Below are 23,016 nucleotides of genomic sequence, written 5' to 3' on the forward strand. Positions count from 1 at the left end.
GGCGACTACTCCTTCCACATTTTTCATCGGATTCAAAATGTTCCAACTTCAAACTGTTCAGCCTATTTGGGAATTGTGGGTTTTCCCTTCACAAATTCCAAAAATTCACAGATTTTCCAGAATTCCAGGTTTTCCGGGACATTTTTCCCATTCAAAATGAATTGACCATTTTTCAAACTTCCACATTTTTCAACCTATTCAAATCATTCCACCATCAACATATTCCACTCATCCTGGAAATTCAAACTATAATTTTTCCAAGTTAAAAAAAATTCCAGGAATTCCCAGAATTCCCTTTTTTTCAAACACTTTTTTGACCCTGTTTTCTGGCGACTACTACTTCCACATTTTTCATCGGATTCAAACCATTCCAACTTCAAACTCTTCAGCCTATTTGGGAATCGCGGGTTTTCCCTTGACAAACTCCAAAATTTCCCCTATTTCCCAGAATTCCAGGTTTTCCGGGACATTTCTCCCATTCAAAATGAATTGACCATTTTTCAAACTTCGACCATTCCCACATTTTTCAACCTATTCAAACCATTCCACCTTCAACATATTCCACTCATCCTGGACATTCAAACTATCATTTTTCCAAGTTCAAGAAAATTTCCAGGAATTCCTTTTTTTTCAAACCCTTTTGTGACCCTTTTTTCTGGCAACTACTCCTTCCACATTTTTCATCGGATTCAAACCGTTCCAACTTCAAACTGTTCAGCCTATTCAGGAATCGCAGGGATTCCCTTGACAAATTCCAAAAATTCGCCAGATTTCCCAGAATTCCAGACATTTTTCCCATTCAAAATGAATTGACCATTTTTCAAACTTCCACCATTTCCACATTTTTCAACCTATTCAAACCATTCCACCTTCAACATATTCTACTCATCCTGGAAATTCAACCTATAATTTTTCCAAGTAAAAAAACAAAAAAAATTCCAGGAATTCCCAGAATTCCTTTTTTTTCAAACCCTTTTGTGACCCTTTTTTCTGGCGACTATTCCTTCCACATTTTTCATCCCATTCAAACCATTCCAACTTCAAACTGTTCAGCCTATTCAGGAATTGCGGGCTTTCCCTTGAAAAACTCCAGAAATTCCCAGATATCCCAGAATTCCAGGTTTTCCAGGACATTTTTCCCATTCAAAATAAATTGACCATTTTTCAAACTTCCACCATTTGCACATTTTTCAACGTATTCAAACCGTTCCACCATCAACATATTCCACTCATTCTGGAAATTCAAATTATCATTTTTTCAAGTTCAAAGAAATTACAGGAATTCTCAGAATTCCCTTTTTTTCAAACCCTTTTTTGACCCTGTTTTCTGGCGACTTCTATTTCCACATTTTTCATCGGATTTAAACCGTTCCAACTTCAACCTGTTCAGCCTATTTGTGAATTGCGGGTTTTCCCTTGACAAACTCCAAAATTTCTCAGATTTCCCAGAATTCCAGGTTTTCCGGGACATTTTCCCATTCAAAATGAACTGACCATTTTTCAAACTTCCACCATTTCCATATTTTTCAACCGATTCAAACCATCCCACCTTCAACATATTCCACTCATCCTGGAAATTCAAACTGTCATTTTTCCAAGTTCAAGAAAATTTCCAGGAATTCCCAGAATTCCCTTTTTTTCAAACCCTTTTGTGACCCTTTTTTCTGGCGACTACTCCTTCCACATTTTTCATCCGATTCAAACCGTTCCAACTTTAAACTGTTCAGCCTATTCGGGAATTGCGGGCTTTCCCTTCACAAATTCCAGAATTTCCCAGATTTCCCAGAATTCCAGGTTTTCCGGGACATTTTTCCCATTCAAAATGAATTGACCATTTTTCAAACTTCCACATTTTTCAACGTATTCAAACCATTTCACCATCAATATATTCCACTCATCCTGGAAATTTAAACTGTCATTTTTCCAAGTTCAAAAAAATTCCAGGAATTCTAAGAATTCCCTTTTTTTCAAATCTTTTTGTGACCCTTTTTTTTGGCGACTACTCCTTCCACATTTTTCATCGGATTCAAAATGTTCCAACTTCAAACTGTTCAGCCTATTTGGGAATTGTGGGTTTTCCCTTCACAAATTCCAAAAATTCACAGATTTTCCAGAATTCCAGGTTTTCCGGGACATTTTTCCCATTCAAAATGAATTGACCATTTTTCAAACTTCCACATTTTTCAACCTATTCAAACCATTCCACCATCAACATATTCCACTCATCCTGGGAATTCAAACTATAATTTTTCCAAGTTAAAAAAAATTCCAGGAATTCCCAGAATTCCCTTTTTTTCTGGCGACTACTACTTCCACATTTTTCATCGGATTCAAACCATTCCAACTTCAAACTGTTCAGCCTATTTGGGAATCGCGGGTTTTCCCTTGACAAACTCCAAAATGTCCCCTATTTCCCAGAATTCCAGGTTTTCCGGGACATTTCTCCCATTCAAAATGAATTGACCATTTTTCAAACTTCGACCATTCCCACATTTTTCAACCTATTCAAACCATTCCACCTTCAACATATTCCACTCATCCTGGACATTCAAACTATCATTTTTCCAAGTTCAAGAAAATTTCCAGGAATTCCCTTTTTTTCAAACCCTTTTGTGACCCTTTTTTCTGGCAACTACTCCTTCCACATTTTTCATCGGATTCAAACCGTTCCAACTTCAAACTGTTCAGCCTATTCAGGAATCGCAGGGATTCACTTGACAAATTCCAAAAATTTGCCAGATTTCCCAGAATTCCAGACATTTTTCCCATTCAAAATGAATTGACCATTTTTCAAACTTCCACCATTTCCACATTTTTCAACCTATTCAAACCATTCCACCTTCAACATATTCTACTCATCCTGGAAATTCAACCTATAATTTTTCCAAGTAAAAAAACAAAAAAATTCCAGGAATTCCCAGAATTCCTTTTATTTCAAACCCTTTTGTGACCCTTTTTTCTGGCGACTATTCCTTCCACATTTTTCATCCCATTCAAACCATTCCAACTTCAAACTGTTCAGCCTATTCAGGAATTGCGGGCTTTCCCTTGAAAAACTCCAGAAATTCCCAGATATCCCAGAATTCCAGGTTTTCCAGGACATTTTTCCCATTCAAAATAAATTGACCATTTTTCAAACTTCCACCATTTGCACATTTTTCAACGTATTCAAACCATTCCACCATCAACATATTCCACTCATTCTGGAAATTCAAATTATCATTTTTTCAAGTTCAAAGAAATTACAGGAATTCTCAGAATTCCCTTTTTTTCAAACCCTTTTTTGACCCTGTTTTCTGGCGACTTCTATTTCCACATTTTTCATCGGATTTAAACCGTTCCAACTTCAACCTGTTCAGCCTATTTGTGAATTGCGGGTTTTCCCTTGACAAACTCCAAAATTTCTCAGATTTCCCAGAATTCCAGGTTTTCCGGAACATTTTCCCATTCAAAATGAACTGACCATTTTTCAAACTTCCACCATTTCCATATTTTTCAACCGATTCAAACCATCCCACCTTCAACATATTCCACTCATCCTGGAAATTCAAACTGTCATTTTTCCAAGTTCAAGAAAATTTCCAGGAATTCCCAGAATTCCCTTTTTTTCAAACCCTTTTGTGACCCTTTTTTCTGGCGACTACTCCTTCCACATTTTTCATCCGATTCAAACCGTTCCAACTTTAAACTGTTCAGCCTATTCGGGAATTGCGGGCTTTCCCTTCACAAATTCCAGAATTTCCCAGATTTCCCAGAATTCCAAGTTTTCCGGGACATTTTTCCCATTCAAAATGAACTGTCCCTTTTTCAAACATCCACCATTTGCACATTTTTCAACCGATTCAAACCATTCCACCATCAACATATTCCACTCATCCTGGAAAGTCAAACTATAATTTTTACAAGTTAAATTTTTTTTCCAAGAATTCTGTTTTTCCAACCCTTTTTTAACCCTTTTATCTGGGGACTACTCCTTCCACATTTTTCAACCGTTCCACCGTCCAAACATTCCTCCCATTTTTCAAAACGTTCCTGCTTTTCTCTAAATTCCCTTAATTTCCATGAAATTCCCATTGAAATCAATGGGACATTTTTCAAAATTCCACCATTTCCACATATTCATTTGATTCAAACCATTTTGCCTTAAAAACATTGCATTCATCCTGGAAATTCAACTATCATTTTCCAAATTAAAAACATTTCCAAGAATTCCCTTTTTTTCAAACCCTTTTTTGACCCTTTTTTTTTGTCGACTACTCCTTCCATATTTTTCATCCGATTCAAACCGTTCCAACTTCAAAATGTTCAGCCTATTTGGGAATCGCACGGTTTCCCTTGACAAATTCCAAAAATTCCCAGATTTCCAGGTTTTCCGGGACATTTTTCCCATTCAAAATGAATTGACCATTTTTCAAACTTCCACCATTTCCACATTTTTCAACCTATTCAAACCATTCCACCTTCAACATATTCCACTCATCCTGGAAATTCAAACTATCATTTTTCCAAGTAAAAAAGTTTCCCTTTTTTTCAAACCCTTTTCTGACCCTTTTTTCTGGCGACTATTCCTTCCACATTTTTCCTCCCATTCAAACCGTTCCAACTTCAAACTTTTGAACTTTGCGCCTAGAACAATCCGGATGGTTCTTTTCCTCTTTGGTCCGGAGGACACGACGTCCACAGTCTCCAAAACCAATTTGAAATGTGGACTCGTCAGATCACAGAACACTTTTTCCACTTTGCATCAGTCCATCTTAGATGAGCTCGGGCCCAGCGAAGCTGCATTTCTGGGTGTTGTTGATAAATGGCTTTGGCTTTGCATAGTAGAGTTTTAACTTGCACTTACAGATGTAGCGACCAACTGTAGTTACTGACAGTGGTTTTCTGAAGTGTTCCTGAGCCCATGTGGTGATATCCTTTACACACTGATGTCGCTTTTTGATGCAGTACCGCCTGAGGGATCGACGGTCCGTAATATCATCACTTACGTGCAGTGATTTATCCAGATTCTCTGAACCTTTTGATGATATTACGGACCGTAGATGGTGAAATCCCTAAATTCCTTGCAATAGCTGGTTGAGAAATGTTGTTCTTAAACAATTTGCTCACGCATTTGTTCCCAAAGTGGTGACCCTCGCCCCGTCCTTGTTTGTGAACGACTGAGCATTTCATGGAAGCTGCTTTTATACCCAATAATGGCACCCACCTGTTCCCAATTTGCCTGTTGACCTGTGGGATGTTCCAAATAAGTGTTTGATGAGAATTTGAGCAGGCATCAAATTCCAAATGAGCTAATATTTGCAAAAAATAACACATTTTACCAGTTGGAACATTAAGTATCTTGTCTTTGAATATAAGTTGAAAAGGATTTGCAAATCATCGTATTCTCTTTTTATTTACCATTTACACCAGTGGTCCCCAACCTTTTTGTACCTGGGGACCATTCAACACTTGAAAATTTGTCCCACGGACCGGGTGGTGGGGGTGTTTTTTTTATTTTTTTTATTTTTTTTTTATTTTTTTTTTATAAAGAAATACAATCATGTGTGCTTACGGACTGTATCCCTGCAGACTGTATTGATCTATATTGATATATAATGTATATATTGTGTTTTTTATGTCGATTTAATATATATTTCTAACAAAGACAAATCATTATTTCTTCTAGATTTTCCAGAACAAAAATTTTAAAAGAATTTCAAAAGACTTTGAAATAAGATTTAAATTTGATTGTACAGATTTTATAGATTTGCCAGAATATTTTTTTTGTATTTTAATCATAATAAGTTTGAAGAAATATTTCACAAATATTCTTCGTCGAAAAAACAGAAGCTAAAATAAAGAATGAAATTAAAATGTATTTATTATTCTTTACAATAAAAAAAATAAATGTACTTGAACATTGACTTAATTTGTCAGGAAAGTAGAGGAAGGAATTTAAAAGGTAAAAAGGTATATTTGTTAAAAAATCCTAAAATCATTTTTAAGGTTGTATTTTTTCTCTAAAATTGTCTTTCTGAAAGTTATAAGAAGCAACGTTAAAAAAAAATAATTAATTAATTTGAACAAGTGAAGACCAAGTCTTTAAAATATTTTCTTGGATTTTCAAATTCTATTTGAGTTTTGTCTCTCTTAGAATTAAAAATGTCGGGCAAAGCGAGACCAGCTTGCTAGGAAATAAATACACACGGACTGTATCCCTGCAGACTGTATTGATCTATATTGATATATAATGTATGTATTGTGTTTTTTATGTCGATTTAATTAAAAAAAACATTATTATTATTATTATTTTATTTTTTTTATTTAATTTCTTGCGCGGCCCGGTACCAATCGGTCCGCGGACCGGTACCGGGCCGTGGCCCGGTGGTTGGGGACCACTGATTTACACAACGTGCCAACTTCACTGGTTTAGGGGTTTTGTAGCATAAGGCGACACTGTTCCACTCCGGTACTGTAGGTGGCAGTAATGAGCGTTACAACGTATACGTTTTCACCTCAGCGCCACCTACAGGGTCAAGTGGGTCACTGCACATCACTGTTTTTTTTAAATTATTATTATATTTTATTATTCTGCTAATAGCGTGTGTGTGTGTGTGTGTGTGTGTCCACAGAACGAGGTGATCAGCCAGCAGCTGTCAGTCATCTTCACACAGTGCTACGGGCCCTTCCCCATCCCCAAGCTGACGGAGATGAAGAGGAAGCAGAGCTCTCGCTTAGGTGAGACGTTAAATACGAGTCAATGAAAATTAAAAAGCGAGTCAATAAAAAGAAGACAATAATGAAATGTTTGTGTGGGATGACGCAGGAGAGCGCCATGTGTGTTTGTCTCAAATGTTAAAGCTTTTAAGTTGGGACTAAAAGTAGAAACTGAAATGTCAAGATGACAAAATTACACTGCAAGTTTTGACATTTTCTAAGGATTTGCTCCATCATACATTCGGTTTTTAGTCCAAAGCATCATCTCTGGGCTGCAGCCCCATCTAGTGTTCACATTTGGCATTCTTTAATTTTGAATGATTAGTCCAGGGGTCACCAACCTTTTTGAAACCAAGAGCTACTTCTTGGGTACTGATTAATGTGAAGGGTTACCAGTTTGATACACACTTAAATAAATTGCCAGAAATAGCCAATGTGCTCAATTTACCTTTAACTGTATGTTATTATTAATAATTAATTATATTTACACTTAATTGGACGGTTTAAAAGAGGAGAAAACACGAAAAAAATTAAAATTAAATTTTGAAACATAGTTTATCGTCAATTTCGACTCTTTAAATTTGAACCGAATAAAGAAGAGAAAAACTAGCTAATTTGAATCTTTTTGAAAAAATTTAAAAAAGAATTTATGGAACATCATTAGTAATTTTTCCTGATTAAGATTAATTTTAGAATTTTGATGACATGTTTTAAATAGGTTAAAATCCAATCTGCACTTTGTTAGAATATACAACAAATTGGACCAAGCTATATTTCTAACAAAGATAAATCATTATTTCTTCTAGATTTTCCAGAACAAAAATTTTAAAAGAATTTCAAAAGACTTTGAAATAAGATTTAAATTTGATTCTACAGATTTTATAGATTTGCCAGAATAATTTTTTTGTATTTTAATCATAATAAGTTTGAAGAAATATTTCACAAATATTCTTCGTCGAAAAAACAGAAGCTAAAATGAAGAATGAAATTAAAATGTATTTATTATTCTTTACAATAAAAAAAAATAAATGTACTTGATCATTGATTTAATTTGTCAGGAAAGAAGAGGAAGGAATTTAAAAGGTAAAAAGGTATATTTGTTAAAAAATCCTAAAATCATTTTTAAGGTTGTATTTTTTCTCTAAAATTGTCTTTCTGAAAGTTATAAGAAGCAAAGTTAAAAAAAATAATTAATTAATTTGAACAAGTGAAGACCAAGTCTTTAAAATATTTTCTTGGATTTTCAAATTCTATTTGAGTTTTGTCTCTCTTAGAATTAAAAATGTCAGGCAAAGCGAGACCAGCTTGCTAGGAAATAAATACAATTTAAAAAATAGAGGCAGCTCACTGGTAAGTGCTGCTATTTGAGCTATTTTTAGAACAGGCCAAATTTCCATGAAATTCCCATTGAAATCAATGGGACATTTTTCAAAATTCCACCATTTCCACATATTCATTTGATTCAAACCATTTTGCCTTAAAAACATTGCATTCATCCTGGAAATTCAACTATCATTTTCCAAATTCAAAAAATTTCCAAGAATTCCCTTTTTTTCAAACCCTTTTTTGACCCTTTTTTTTGTCGACTACTCCTTCCATATTTTTCATCCGATTCAAACCGTTCCAACTTCAAACTGTTCAGCCTATTTGGGAATCGCACGGTTTCCCTTGACAAATTCCAAAAATTCCCAGATTTCCAGGTTTTCCGGGACATTTTTCCCATTCAAAATGAATTGACCATTTTTCAAACTTCCACCATTTCCACATTTTTCAACCTATTCAAACCATTCCACCTTCAACATATTCCACTCATCCTGGAAATTCAAACTATCATTTTTCCAAGTAAAAAAGTTTCCCTTTTTTTCAAACCCTTTTCTGACCCTTTTTTCTGGCGACTATTCCTTCCACAAAAATCCTAAAATCATTTTTAAGGTTGTATTTTTTTCTCTAAAATTGTCTTTCTGAAAGTTATAAGAAGCAAAGTTAAAAAAAATAATTAATTAATTTGAACAAGTGAAGACCAAGTCTTTAAAATATTTTCTTGGATTTTTTCAAATTCTATTTGAGTTTTGTCTCTCTTAGAATTAAAAATGTCAGGCAAAGCGAGACCAGCTTGCTAGTAAATAAATACAATTTAAAAAATAGAGGCAGCTCACTGGTAAGTGCTGCTATTTGAGCTATTTTTAGAACAGGCCAAATTTCCATGAAATTCCCATTGAAATCAATGGGACATTTTTCAAAATTCCACCATTTCCACATATTCATTTGATTCAAACCATTTTGCCTTAAAAACATTGCATTCATCCTGGAAATTCAACTATCATTTTCCAAATTCAAAAAATTTCCAAGAATTCCCTTTTTTTCAAACCCTTTTTTGACCCTTTTTTTTGTCGACTACTCCTTCCATATTTTTCATCCGATTCAAACCGTTCCAACTTCAAACTGTTCAGCCTATTTGGGAATCGCACGGTTTCCCTTGACAAATTCCAAAAATTCCCAGACTTCCAGGTTTTCCGGGACATTTTTCCCATTCAAAATGAATTGACCATTTTTCAAACTTCCACCATTTCCACATTTTTCAACCTATTCAAACCATTCCACCTTCAACATATTCCACTCATCCTGGAAATTCAAACTATCATTTTTCCAAGTAAAAAAGTTTCCCTTTTTTTCAAACCCTTTTCTAACCCTTTTTTCTGGCGACTATTCCTTCCACAAAAATCCTAAAATCATTTTTAAGGTTGTATTTTTTTCTCTAAAATTGTCTTTCTGAAAGTTATAAGAAGCAAAGTAAAAAAAATAATTAATTAATTTGAACAAGTGCAGACCAAGTCTTTAAAATATTTTCTTGGATTTTTTTCAAATTCTATTTGAGTTTTGTCTCTCTTAGAATTAAAAATGTCGGGCAAAGCGAGACCAGCTTGCTAGTAAATAAATACAATTTAAAAAATAGATTTTTGGATTTTTCACTTACCAGCTCACTGGTAAGTGCTGCTATTTGAGCTATTTTTAGAACAGGCCAGCGGGCTACTCATCTGGTCCTTACGGGCGACCTGGTGCCCGCGGGCACCGCGTTGGTGACCCCTGGATTAGTCTATTAAGGTGTGAAATGTGCTGTTGTGCTTGGCCCCTTGCAGACCCGCACTTCCTCAACAACAAGGAGATGTCGGACGTCACCTTCCTGGTGGAGGGCAAACCCTTTTATGCACACAAAGTGCTGCTTTTTACAGCCTCGCCCAGGTAAAGTGGCGGAAGGTTCACCCGGGGAACCGGGTTAAAGCTCACGGTCTGCTTTCACCAGGTTCAAGTCGCTGCTGCAGAACCGACCCGCGGCGGAGAACACCTGCATCGAGATCAGCCATGTCAAGTATAATATATTCCACGTAAGACCAGTTCATGACATGATAACTCACTTTTTATTGCACTAATCTGTTTCCAAATGCCCGACAACATCTAAATAATGTACATCTAATGAAGCCGCTCCACAGTGAAAACTATTTCAAAGAGACTATTGATAATTTTACATGCAAAAAAACTATGTGAAATACATAATGATGATACTTTACCTGCAACAACAATGTAAATATGTAATGATAATAGTTGTGCATGCAAAAAACAATGTGAAATGCATAATGATGATACTCTACCTGCAAAAAAGAATGTAAAATACATAATGATGATAGTTTTACATGCAAAAAACTATGTAAAATAAATAATAATGATAATTGTACATGCAAAAAACTGTAAAATACATAATGATGATAATTTTACGTGCAAAAAAACAATGTAAAATACATAATGATGATCGTTTTACATGCAAAAAAACAATGTAAATATGTAACCATGATAATTTTACATGCAAAAACAATGTCAAATACATAATAATGATAGTTTTACATGCAAAAAAAAATGAAATACATAATGATGATAGTTTTACATGCAAAAAACTATGTAAAATACATAATGATGACCGTTTCACATGCAAAAACAATGTAAAATACATAATGATGATAATTTTACGTGCTATAAACAATGTAAAATACATAATGATGATCGTTTTACATGCAAAAAAACAATGTAAATATGTAACCATGATAATTTTACATGCAAAAACAATGTCAAATACATAATATTGATAGTTTTACATGCAAAAAAAAATGAAATACATAATGATGATAGTTTTACATGCAAAAAACTATGTAAAATACATAATGATGACCGTTTCACATGCAAAAACCATGTAAAATACATAATGATGATAATTTTACGTGCAAAAAACAATGTAAAATACATAATGATGATCGTTTTACATGCAAAAAAACAATGTAAATATGTAACCATGATAATTTTACATGCAAAAACAATGTCAAATACATAATAATGATAGTTTTACATGCAAAAAAAAAATGAAATACATAATGATGATAGTTTTACATGCAAAAAACTATGTAAAATACATAATGATGACCGTTTCACATGCAAAAACCATGTAAAATACATAATGATGATAATTTTACATGCAAATAACTATGTATAATACATAATGATGACCGTTTCACATGCAAAAACAATGTGAAATACATAATGATGATACTTTTACCTGCAAAAAAAAAGTAAAATACATAATGATGATAGTTTTACATTAAAAAAACTATGTCAAATATTGTTTTACCTGCAAATAACTATGTAAAATACATAATGATGACCGTGTCACATGCATAAAACAATGTAAAATATATAATGATCGTTTTACATGCAGAAAACAATGTGAAATACATAATGATGATAGTTTTATATGAAAAAAACAATGTAAAATACATAATGAAGATAGTTTTACATGCAAAAAAAGAACGTAAAATACATAATGATGATAGTTTTACATGAAAAAAACAGTGTAAAATACATAATGAAGATAGATTTACATGCAAAAAACTATGTCAAATACATAATGATGATAGTTTTACATGCAAAAAAAATTAAATACATAATGATGATAGTTTTACATGCAAAAAAAACAATGTGAAATACATAATGATGAAACGTTTACCTGCATAAAAAGAATGTAAAGTACAAAATGATGATAATTTTAACTGCAAAAAACTATGTCAAATATAATTTTACCTGCAAAGAACTATGTAAAATACATAAGGATGACCGTTTTACATGCAAAAACAATGTGAAATATATTGATGATAGTTTTACATTAAAAAAAACTATGTCAAATATTGTTTTACCTGCAAAAAACTATGTAAAATAAATAATGATGACAATTTTACATGCATAAAACAATGTAAAATACATAATGATGATAATTTTACATGCAAAAACAATGTCAAATACATAATGATGATACTTTTACCTGCAAAAAAAGAATGTAAAATACATAATAATGATAATGGTACATGCAAAAAACTGTAAAATACATAACGATGATAATTGTACATGCAAAAAAAGAATGTAAAATACATAATGATGATAGTTTTACATGCAAAAAACTATGTAAAACACATGATAATGATAATTGTACATGCAAAAAATTGTAAAATGCATAATGATGATAATTTTACGTGAAGTGAAGTGAATTACATTTATATAGCGCTTTTTCTCAAGTGACTCAAAGCGCTTTACATTGTGAAACCCAATATCTAAGTTACATTTAAACCAGTGTGGGTGGCACTGGGAGCAGGTGGGTAAAGTGTCTTGCCCAAGGACACAACGGCAGTGACTAGGATGGCGGAAGCGGGGATCGAACCTGCAACCCTCAAGTTGCTGGCACGGCCGCTCTACCAACCGAGCTATACCGTCCCCTATACGTGCAAAAAACAATGTAAAATACATAATGATGATAGTTTTACATTAAAAAAAACTATGTCAAATATTGTTTTACCTGCAAATAACTATGTAAAATACATAATGATGACCGTGTCACATGCATAAAACAATGTAAAATATATAATGATCGTTTTACATGCAGAAAACAATGTGAAATACATAATGATGGTAGTTTTATATGAAAAAAACAATGTAAAATACATAATGAAGATAGTTTTACATGCAAAAAAAGAACGTAAAATACATAATGATGATAGTTTTACATGAAAAAAACAATGTAAAATACATAATGAAGATAGATTTACATGCAAAAAACTATGTCAAATACATAATGAAGATAGATTTACATGCAAAAAACTATGTCAAATACATAATGAAGATAGTTTTACATGCAAAAAAAATTAAATACATAATGATGATAGTTTTACATGCAAAAAAAACAATGTGAAATACATAATGATGAAACGTTTACCTGCAAAAAAAGAATGTAAAGTACAAAATGATGATAATTTTAACTGCAAAAAACTATGTCAAAAATAATTTTACCTGCAAAGAACTATGTAAAATACATAAGGATGACCGTTTTACATGCAAAAACAATGTGAAATATAATGATAGTTTTACATTAAAAAAAACTATGTCAAATATTGTTTTACCTGCAAAAAACTATGTAAAATAAATAATGATGACAATTTTACATGCATAAAACAATGTAAAATACATAATGATGATAATTTTACATGCAAAAACAATGTCAAATACATAATGATGATACTTTTACCTGCAAAAAAAGAATGTAAAATACATAATAATGATAATTGTACATGCAAAAAACTGTAAAATACATAATGATGATAATTTTACATGCAAAAAAAGAATGTAAAATACATAATGATGATAGTTTTACATGCAAAAAACTATGTAAAACACATAATAATGATAATTGTACATGCAAAAAACTGTAAAATGCATAATGATGATAATTTTACGTGCAAAAAACAATGTAAAATACATAATGATGATAGTTTTACATTTAAAAAACTATGTCAAATATTGTTTTACCTGCAAATAACTATGTAAAATACATAATGATGACCGTGTCACATGCATAAAACAATGTAAAATATATAATGATCGTTTTACATGCAGAAAACAATGTGAAATACATAATGATGATAGTTTTATATGAAAAAAACAATGTAAAATACATAATGAAGATAGTTTTACATGCAAAAAAAGAACGTAAAATACATAATGATGATAGTTTTACATGATAAAAACAATGTAAAATACATAATGAAGATAGTTTTACATGCAAAAAACTATGTAAAATAAATAATAATGATAATTGTACATGCAAAAAACTGTAAAATACATAATGATGATAATTTTACGTGCAAAAAACAATGTAAAATACATAATGATGATCGTTTTACATGCAAAAAAACAATGTAAATATGTAACCATGATAATTTTACATGCAAAAACAATGTCAAATACATAATAATGATAGTTTTACATGCAAAAAAAAAAATGAAATACATAATGATGATAGTTTTACATGCAAAAAACTATGTAAAATACATAATGATGACCGTTTCACATGCAAAAACCATGTAAAATACATAATGACCGTTTCACATGCAAAAACAATGTAAATATGTAACCATGATAATTTTACATGCAAAAACAATGTCAAATACATAATAATGATAGTTTTACATGCAAAAAAAAAATGAAATACATAATGATGATAGTTTTACATGCAAATAACTATGTAAAATACATAATGATGACCGTTTCACATGCAAAAACAATGTAAAATACATAATGATGATCATTTTACATGCAAATAACTATGTATAATACATAATGATGACCGTTTCACATGCAAAAACAATGTGAAATACATAATGATGATACTTTTACCTGCAAAAAAAGAATGTAAAATACATAATGATGATAGTTTTACATTAAAAAAAACTATGTCAAATATTGTTTTACCTGCAAATAACTATGTAAAATACATAATGATGACCGTGTCACATGCATAAAACAATGTAAAATATATAATGATCGTTTTACATGCAGAAAACAATGTAAAATACATAATGATGATAGTTTTATATGAAAAAAACAATGTAAAATACATAATGAAGATAGTTGTACATGCAAAACAAGAACGTAAAATACATAATGATGATAGTTTTACATGAAAAAAACTATGTAAAATACATAATGAAGATAGATTTACATGCAAAAAACTATGTCAAATACATAATGATGATAGTTTTACATGCAAAAAATATTAAATACATAATGATGATAGTTTTACATGCAAAAAAAACAATGTGAAATACATAATGATGAAACGTTTACCTGCAAAAAAAGAATGTAAAGTACAAAATGATGATAATTTTAACTGCAAAAAACTATGTCAAATATAATTTTACCTGCAAAGAACTATGTAAAATACATAAGGATGACCGTTTTACATGCAAAAACAATGTGAAATATATTGATGATAGTTTTACATTAAAAAAAACTATGTCAAATATTGTTTTACCTGCAAAAAACTATGTAAAATAAATAATGATGACAATTTTACATGCATAAAACAATGTAAAATACATAATGATGATAATTTCACATGCAAAAACAATGTCAAATACATAATGATGATACTTTTACCTGCAAAAAAAGAATGTAAAATACATAATAATGATAATTGTACATGCAAAAAACTGTAAAATACATAATGATGATAATTTTACATGCAAAAAAAGAATGTAAAATACATAATGATGATAGTTTTACATTAAAAAAACTATGTCAAATATTGTTTTACCTGCAAATAACTATGTAAAATACATAATGATGACCGTGTCACATGCATAAAACAATGTAAAATATACAATGATTGTTTTACATGCAGAAAACAATGTGAAATACATAATGATGATAGTTTTATATGGAAAAAAACAATGTAAAATACATAATGAAGATAGTTTTACATGCAAAAAAAGAACGTAAAATACATAATGATGATAGTTTTACATGAAAAAAACAATGTAAAATACATAATGAAGATAGATTTACATGCAAAAAACTATGTCAAATACATAATGATGATAGTTTTACATGCAAAAAAAATTAAATACATAATGATGATAGTTTTACATGCAAAAAAAACAATGTGAAATACATAATGATGAAACGTTTACCTTCATAAAAAGAATGTAAAGTACAAAATGATGATAATTTTAACTGCAAAAAACTATGTCAAATATAATTTTACCTGCAAAGAACTATGTAAAATACATAAGGATGACCGTTTTACATGCAAAAACAATGTGAAATATAATGATGATAGTTTTACATTAAAAAAAACTATGTCAAATATTGTTTTACCTGCAAAAAACTATGTAAAATAAATAATGATGACAATTTTACATGCATAAAACAATGTAAAATACATAATGATGATAATTTTACATGCAAAAACAATGTCAAATACATAATGATGATACTTTTACCTGCAAAAAAAGAATGTAAAACACATAATAATGATAATTGTACATGCAAAAAACTGTAAAATACATAATGATGATAATTTTACATGCAAAAAAAGAATGTAAAATACATAATGATGATAGTTTTACATGCAAAAAACTATGTAAAACACATAATAATGATAATTGTACATGCAAAAAACTGTAAAATGCATAATGATGATAATTTTACGTGCAAAAAACAATGTAAAATACATAATGATGATAGTTTTACATGCAAAAAACTATGTCAAATACATAATGATGATAGTTTTACCTGCAAAAAAAAGAATGTAAAATACATAATGATGATAGTTTTACATGCAAAAAAGAATGTGATATACATAATGATGATACTTTTACCTGCAAAAAAAGAATGTAAAATACATAATGATGATAATTTTACATGCAAAAAAGAATGTGAAATACATAATGATGATACTTTTACCTGCAAAAAAAGAATGTAAAATACATAATGATGATAGTTTTACATGCAAAAAAACTATTGATTGGCAACACTAAATGGTCCCTAGTGTGTGAATGTGAGTGTGAGTGTTGTCTGTCTATCTGTGTTGGCCCTGTGATGAGGTGGTGACTTGTCCAGGGTGTACCCCGCCTTCCGCCCGATTGTAGCTGAGATAGGCTCCAGCACACCCCGCGACCCCGAAAGGGATACGCGGTTGAAAATGGATGGATTGATGGATGGTACTTTAACTTTATTAGTAGCGTAAGTTCCCATGTAATCCACTAGGGGGCAGCATCTCTAATCAGCTGTTTTCCCCCACCTGCAGTCGGTCATGCAGTATCTGTACTGTGGCGGCACCGAGTCCTTGCACATACGCAACACCGAAGTCATGGAGGTACGCCACGTTAGCTCGCCACGTTAGCTCGCCACGTTAGCGTCCGTTGTAATCGCCGCGTCTGCCCTCCAGCTGCTGTCCGCCTCCAAATTCTTCCAACTGGAGGCCCTCCAGCGACACTGTGAGATCATCTGCTCCAAGAACATCACCACGGAAACCTGCGTGGACCTCTACAAGCACGCCAAGGTGAGGAGACGCCCCGCATCGCCTCCCCTTCCGGTCTAAGCCGCCCTCTTTTTTGTTCCAGTTCCTCGGCGCCACGGAGCTGACGTCCTACATCGAGGGCTACTTCCTGAAGAACATGGTGCTGCTGATCGAGCTGGACGGCTTCAAGCAGCTGCTCGCCGAGCCGGCGCCCGCCGAGAGCCCCGCCCCCTCCGCCCAAATCCCCGCCCCCGCCCTCTGCTCGGATATCCTCCGGGACCTGGAGAAGACTCTGGCCACGCGCGTCCACTCCATCCACCGCTCCACCTCCAAGGGCTCGGTGGTGTGACCAGCAGGATTTCACGCATCTTTAGGTAGTCAAATTAAAAAAAATAAAATAAAATAAAATAAAATAAAAAAGGGACACCGATTCATGGGGATTTTGATCACAGGTGATCAGTAGCAATGCCAGCAAGAGGAACCTTCCGCATCTGGAACACGTTTCACTGTGGTCCGCCTTTGCATGGATCTAGCTTCTTACGCGGAGCTTCTCTAGGGAAGGAAGGATGCAAAGTCCTAACGTGCGTCCTCCTGTGTCCGACCCTGTCTCGCCGCATGCCTGGAGCCGTCCGCCATCTTGCTTGTAGCTGTGCTCGCTGTGCAACGGGCCCGGAAAGTGTTTGTTTTTTTTTCCACCCTCGTCTTTATTTCCCCCAGATGCTGCTAGCTGATCTAGCCGAGAAGTCATTAATGCGCAGCCGTGGCTGCAATACGTTGGGGGATTTATACAAAACCCCGAAAGCAGTGAAGTTGTCACGTTGTGTAAATGCTAAATAAAAAGAGAATACAACAAATCCTTTTCAACTTATATTCAATTGAATAGACTGCAAAGACAAGATATTTAACGTTCCAACTGGTAAACTTTGTTATTTTTTGCAAATATTAGCTCACTTGGAACTTGATGCCTGCAACATGTTTTCGAAAAAGCTGCCACAAGTGGCAAAAAAAGACTGAGAAAGTTGAGGAATGCTCATCAAACACTTATTTGGAACATCCCACAGGTGAACAGGCTAATTGGGAACAGGTGGGTGCCGTGATTGGGTGTTGTAGTGGATTGTCCGAAGCTTAAACAGTAACAAAAGTGAGTTTAGTACAAAAAGTTGATTTACCCTTAGTCAAAAGTGCATAAGTTGGATTGTTTTGTCCATGCAGACAAACAGACGTCCTCCGGAGGACACACGAATCAAGCAATCTCTTTGAGTCCTGGTCTCCTGGCCATTTTTATCTGTTTCCCCATGCCCCAAGGTCCCGTTGTTTTCGACATGTTTGTTTTGCAACATCCTTGAATCCCTTAGTCATGCTTAGACAATCAAAACATTTTGTAGACTGGTCGGCACGACTCCATATTCAACGTTGTCCTACATCTGGGGCCGTACTTATCAAGCTTCTTAGAGTGCCATTTTACACTTAAGTCCTGAGAATTTGCGAAATTTAGTCCTACTCTCAAACTTAAGAATAAAAGCTTTCTATCAACGTTCTTAAGTCTAAGAATCACTCCTACTCTCCACGATATTTAAGAGACCTTCAGAGGTGTCTTAAGTGGTTAGGAGTTGCCAGCAGGGGATGGCACTGAGGCGAGAGACGTGCGCGAACGTTCAGGGAACGGAACAATGTTGTTGTTTTTTTGATGACGAGCAGCTGATCAAACGGTATCGTTTAGACAGAGCGGATATTATTTTTGTCACAGATTTAATACTTTTCGATTCCTTGTTGATTTCTGCATGTGTCTGCAGTGGGCTAGTATATATAGAGCCACCCACACCAGTTTCAAATTAGTTGCCTAATTAATGAATTGGAAAGAAAATGTTATGACAGTAGCGTATGTGTGTGGCCGTGAGGTGAGTGACGTCAGTGAGTGTGTGGGCGAGAGAAGAGAGGGAGCGGTAGCGTGAGTGCCGGCGGGGACTAGTTTGTTTTGTATTATTTTGTTGTTTATTGTGAAAATATACACTCCCATTGTCCACTTAAATATTTCCAAGATATTTCTTTATTCTTAGACAAGGGATTCCTTTCCGTGATTGGTCATTTCTATGGACACAGAAATGACGTCACCTAAAATTCCGTTTACGGCACATAGTAATGTCGTAATTCAGCTCTGAGTGTGACACTTAAGATTCAGTCCTACACTTCGCTGAAAGTGTGAGTAAGACGCTTGATAACTAACTTTTAAGTGCAGCTTTCAGCGAAGAATTTATTTACTCTTAAGTCAACTCTTAGCAGACTTCTTAGGAGTAATTCTAAGAAGCTTGATAAGTACGGCCCCTGGTCTATTCAATGGTATAGAATAGAAGGGAAATGAAATGAGCAGACATTCTTAATAGACACGAAATATAGTTCAAAGGTCAGAAATTCTACTACAGTATAAAAGCAGCTTCCATTGTTTGTCATTCACAAACAAGGACGGGGCGAGGGTCACCACTTTGTCAACAAATGCCTGAGCAAATTGTTTAAGAACAACATTTCTCAACCAGCTATTGCAAGGAATTTAGGGATTTCACCATGTACGCTCCGTTATATCATCAAAAGGTTCAGAGAATCTGGAGAAATCACTGCACGTAAGCCATGATATTACGGACCTTCGATCCCTCAGGCGGTACTGCATCAGAAATCGACATCAGTGTGTAAAGGATATCACCGCATGGGCTCAGGAACACTTCAGAAACCCACTGTCAGTAACTACAGTTGGTCGCTACATCTGTAAGTGCAAGTTAAAACTCTACTATGCAAAGCCAAAGCCATTTATCAACAACACCCAGAAACGCCGCCGGCTTCGCTGGGCCCGAGCTCATCTAAGATGGACTGATGCAAAGTGGAAAAGTGTTCTGTGGTCTGACAAGTCCACATTTCAAATTGTTTTTGGAAACTGTGGACGTCATGTCCTCCGGACAAAAGAGGAAAAGAACCATCCGGATTGTTCTAGGCGCAACGTGTAAAAGCCAGCATGTGTGATGGTATGGGGGTGTATTAGTGCCCAAGACATGGGTAACTTACACATCTGTGAAGGCACCATTAATGCTGAAAGGTACATACAGCTTTTAGAGCAACATATGTTGCCATCCAAGCAATGTCATCATGGACGCCCCTGCTTATTTCAGCAAGACAATGCCAAGCCACGTGTTACATCTACGTGGCTTCATAGTAAAAGAGTGCGGGTACTAGACTGGCCTGCCTGTAGTCCAGACCTGTCTCCCATTGAAAATGTGTGGCGCATTATGAAGCCTAAAATATGACAACGGACTGTTGAACAACTTAAGCTGTACATCAAGCAAGAATGGGAAATAATTCCACCTGAGAAGCTTACAAAATGTGTCTCCTCAGTTCCCAAACGTTTACTGAGTGTTGTTAAAAGGAAAGGCCATGTAACACAGTGGTAAAAATGCCCCTGTGACAACTTTTTTGCAATGTGTTGCTGCCATTAAATTCTAAGTTAATGATTATTTGCAAAAAAAACAACAATATCTTGTCTTTGCAGTCTATTCAATTGAATATAGGTTGAAAAGGATTTGCAAATCGTTGTATTCTCTTTATATTTACCATTTACACAACGTGACAACTTCACTGCTTCCGGCTTTTGTAAAACAGGCATTTTTAGTTGTATTTGATCCGACCAAATGTGTGTCCAGTCCAGCAGAACACCAAACAAAAAAAAACAAAAAAGCTTTTGTAGCTCAGCCTCAATGATTATTTCAGCACTTCCATTCTGTAAATACGACATCCTGTCATATGGCTTTTATTTTCTTACATACAGCTCTTATTGTTTTATACACGTGAAGAGAGTTATATCAAATAAGCAATATTCCGAAAGAAGTCTATTTGTGGTACAAAGAAAAGAAAATAAGCAGCTTTGACTGAAAGAGGGAAGAAAAGTATTTATTTTCCTTCAAATGTTTTTTTTTTTTTTTTTTTTTTTAAAGAATAGAAGCCACCTGTATGGAAATGAGATCTTTTACACTGTAAAAAATGTGGATTTGCACTAATTACTGGCTAATAATTGTGTTAGTTTCACAGTAATTGACTGTGGCTGCAGGTCTGTGATTTTAGGGTTAAATACAATAAAGTTACAACCAAATACAATTTAGATGTGATAGTTCACGACGATAAAATATATAAGCTGGAGCGTCACAATAGTATTTTAGAGTTAATTACAGGAGTGTGAATTTTCGGGCACCTAACGATTCAGTTCCTGGGGTGACGATTCCTTTTAGAGTCGATTCTCGCCATGTAGGGTAAAGTTCGATTTAAAGCGATGTTCTATAAAACGCCGTCCTGCCATGGACCTCGGATTTTCGCCCCCCCCCCCCCCCCCCCTTTTCTTTTCCCACCAAAGTCAACCGCGTTGTTTTTCACCAAATGATGGACTATCAACACTATTCACCTACGGGTGGATAGTGCCCGCCCCATTCCGTCACGTCACGGAAATGCCCTTTGCAAATGCGACAAAAAAGGTATTTTAAAAAATTGATTCTTTTTTTTTTTTTTTAAATTTTTTTGTTTTGTTTTTTTTAATTAATAATTGAAAATTATGATTCTTTATCAACCTCTTTAGAATCGGTATGAATAAGAATCGTGATTCGGGTGAGAAACGATTTTTTTCCGTGCACGTCTAATGATACATTTGTAATTATTTGAAGTGTAAATTCACATTTAATCCCTCCAAGCCACTAGGGGGCGACGTCTCTCATCATCTGTACTTGTAAGCAGAAAGATGCTGATTTTTCCAAAAAAAAAATGTTTTAAAGTTATTTTTAGAAATCCATCCATTTTCTACCGCTTGTCCCTTTCGGTGTCGCGGGGGGTGCTGGAGCCTATTTTAGCTAAATCGATTTCTGAAAATGAGGAATGGGTTCAGAATCGGTAAGAGTAAGAATCGCGATTCGGGTGTGAAATTATTTTTTTCCATGCATCCCTAATTATACATTTGTAATTATTCGAAGTGTAAATTCACATTTAATCCCTCCAAGCCACTAGGAGGCGGCGTCTCATCAGATGTATTTGTAAGCAGAAAGATGCTGATTATTCCACAGTTTCATTTGTTTTTTTGAAGTTATTTCTATAAATTGATTCATAAAAATGAGGAATGGGTCTAAAATCAGGATGAATAAGAATCACAATTCGGGTGTGAAACGATTTTTTTCCGTGCACTCCTAATTATACATTTGTAATTATTCGAAGTGTAAAGTCACATTTAATCCCTCCAAGCCACTAGGGGGCGGCGTCTCTCATCAGCTGTACTTATAAGCAGAAAGATGCTGATTTTTCCACTGTTTTTCTGTTGTTGTTTTAAGTTATTTCTATAAATTGTTTTATGAAAATGAGGAATGGGTCTAAGATCGGTATGAATAAGAATCGATTTCTGAAAATCGATTTACAAAAATAACTTTAAAAAAAAAAAGTACACTCCTAATCATACATTTGTAATGATTTAAATTCACATTTAATCCCTCCAAGCCACTAGGGGGCGGCGTCTCTCATCAGCTGTACTTGTAAGCAGAAAGATGCTGATTTTTCCACTTTTTTATATTTTTTAAGTTTTTTTTATAAATCGATTTCTGAAAATCGATTTATAAAAATAACTTAAACAAAAAAAATAAAAAAAAGTGCTCTCCTAATTATACATTTGTAATTATTTAAATTCACACGTAATCCCTCCAAGCCACTAGGGGCTTCTCTCATCAGCTGTACTTGTAAGTGGAAAGATGCTGATTTTTCCACTTTTTTTTTTTTTTTAAGTTATTTTTATAAATTGATTTTAGGCTCCAGCGACCCCCCCGCAACCCCAAAAGGGACAAGCGGTAGAAAATGGATGGATGGATTTTTGAAAATAGATGTATAAAAATTACTTTAAAAAAAAAAAAAAGTGCACTCCTAAT

At 33.8% G+C, this 23,016-nt stretch overlaps 1 protein-coding gene across 2 annotated transcripts in view; it reads left to right on the plus strand.

Moving 5' to 3' along the window:
* LOC133662420 (ankyrin repeat and BTB/POZ domain-containing protein 3-A-like) overlaps positions 1-17,940 on the plus strand; it is a 382,948-nt gene extending 365,008 nt beyond the window's left edge. For both annotated transcript variants that reach the window (XM_062066402.1, XM_062066401.1), the window contains 6 exons: positions 6,615-6,720; positions 9,837-9,939; positions 10,001-10,082; positions 16,874-16,942; positions 17,015-17,128; positions 17,190-17,940. In XM_062066402.1, coding sequence (XP_061922386.1) covers positions 6,615-6,720; positions 9,837-9,939; positions 10,001-10,082; positions 16,874-16,942; positions 17,015-17,128; positions 17,190-17,435 — 720 coding nt within the window. In that variant the 3' untranslated portion in view covers positions 17,436-17,940. The remainder of the gene's footprint in view (positions 1-6,614; positions 6,721-9,836; positions 9,940-10,000; positions 10,083-16,873; positions 16,943-17,014; positions 17,129-17,189) is intronic.
* Positions 17,941-23,016: the final 5,076 nt, after the last annotated feature.

Source organism: Entelurus aequoreus, linkage group LG12 (assembly GCF_033978785.1).
Source record: "Entelurus aequoreus isolate RoL-2023_Sb linkage group LG12, RoL_Eaeq_v1.1, whole genome shotgun sequence".
Classification (NCBI taxonomy): Eukaryota; Metazoa; Chordata; class Actinopteri; order Syngnathiformes; family Syngnathidae; genus Entelurus; species Entelurus aequoreus.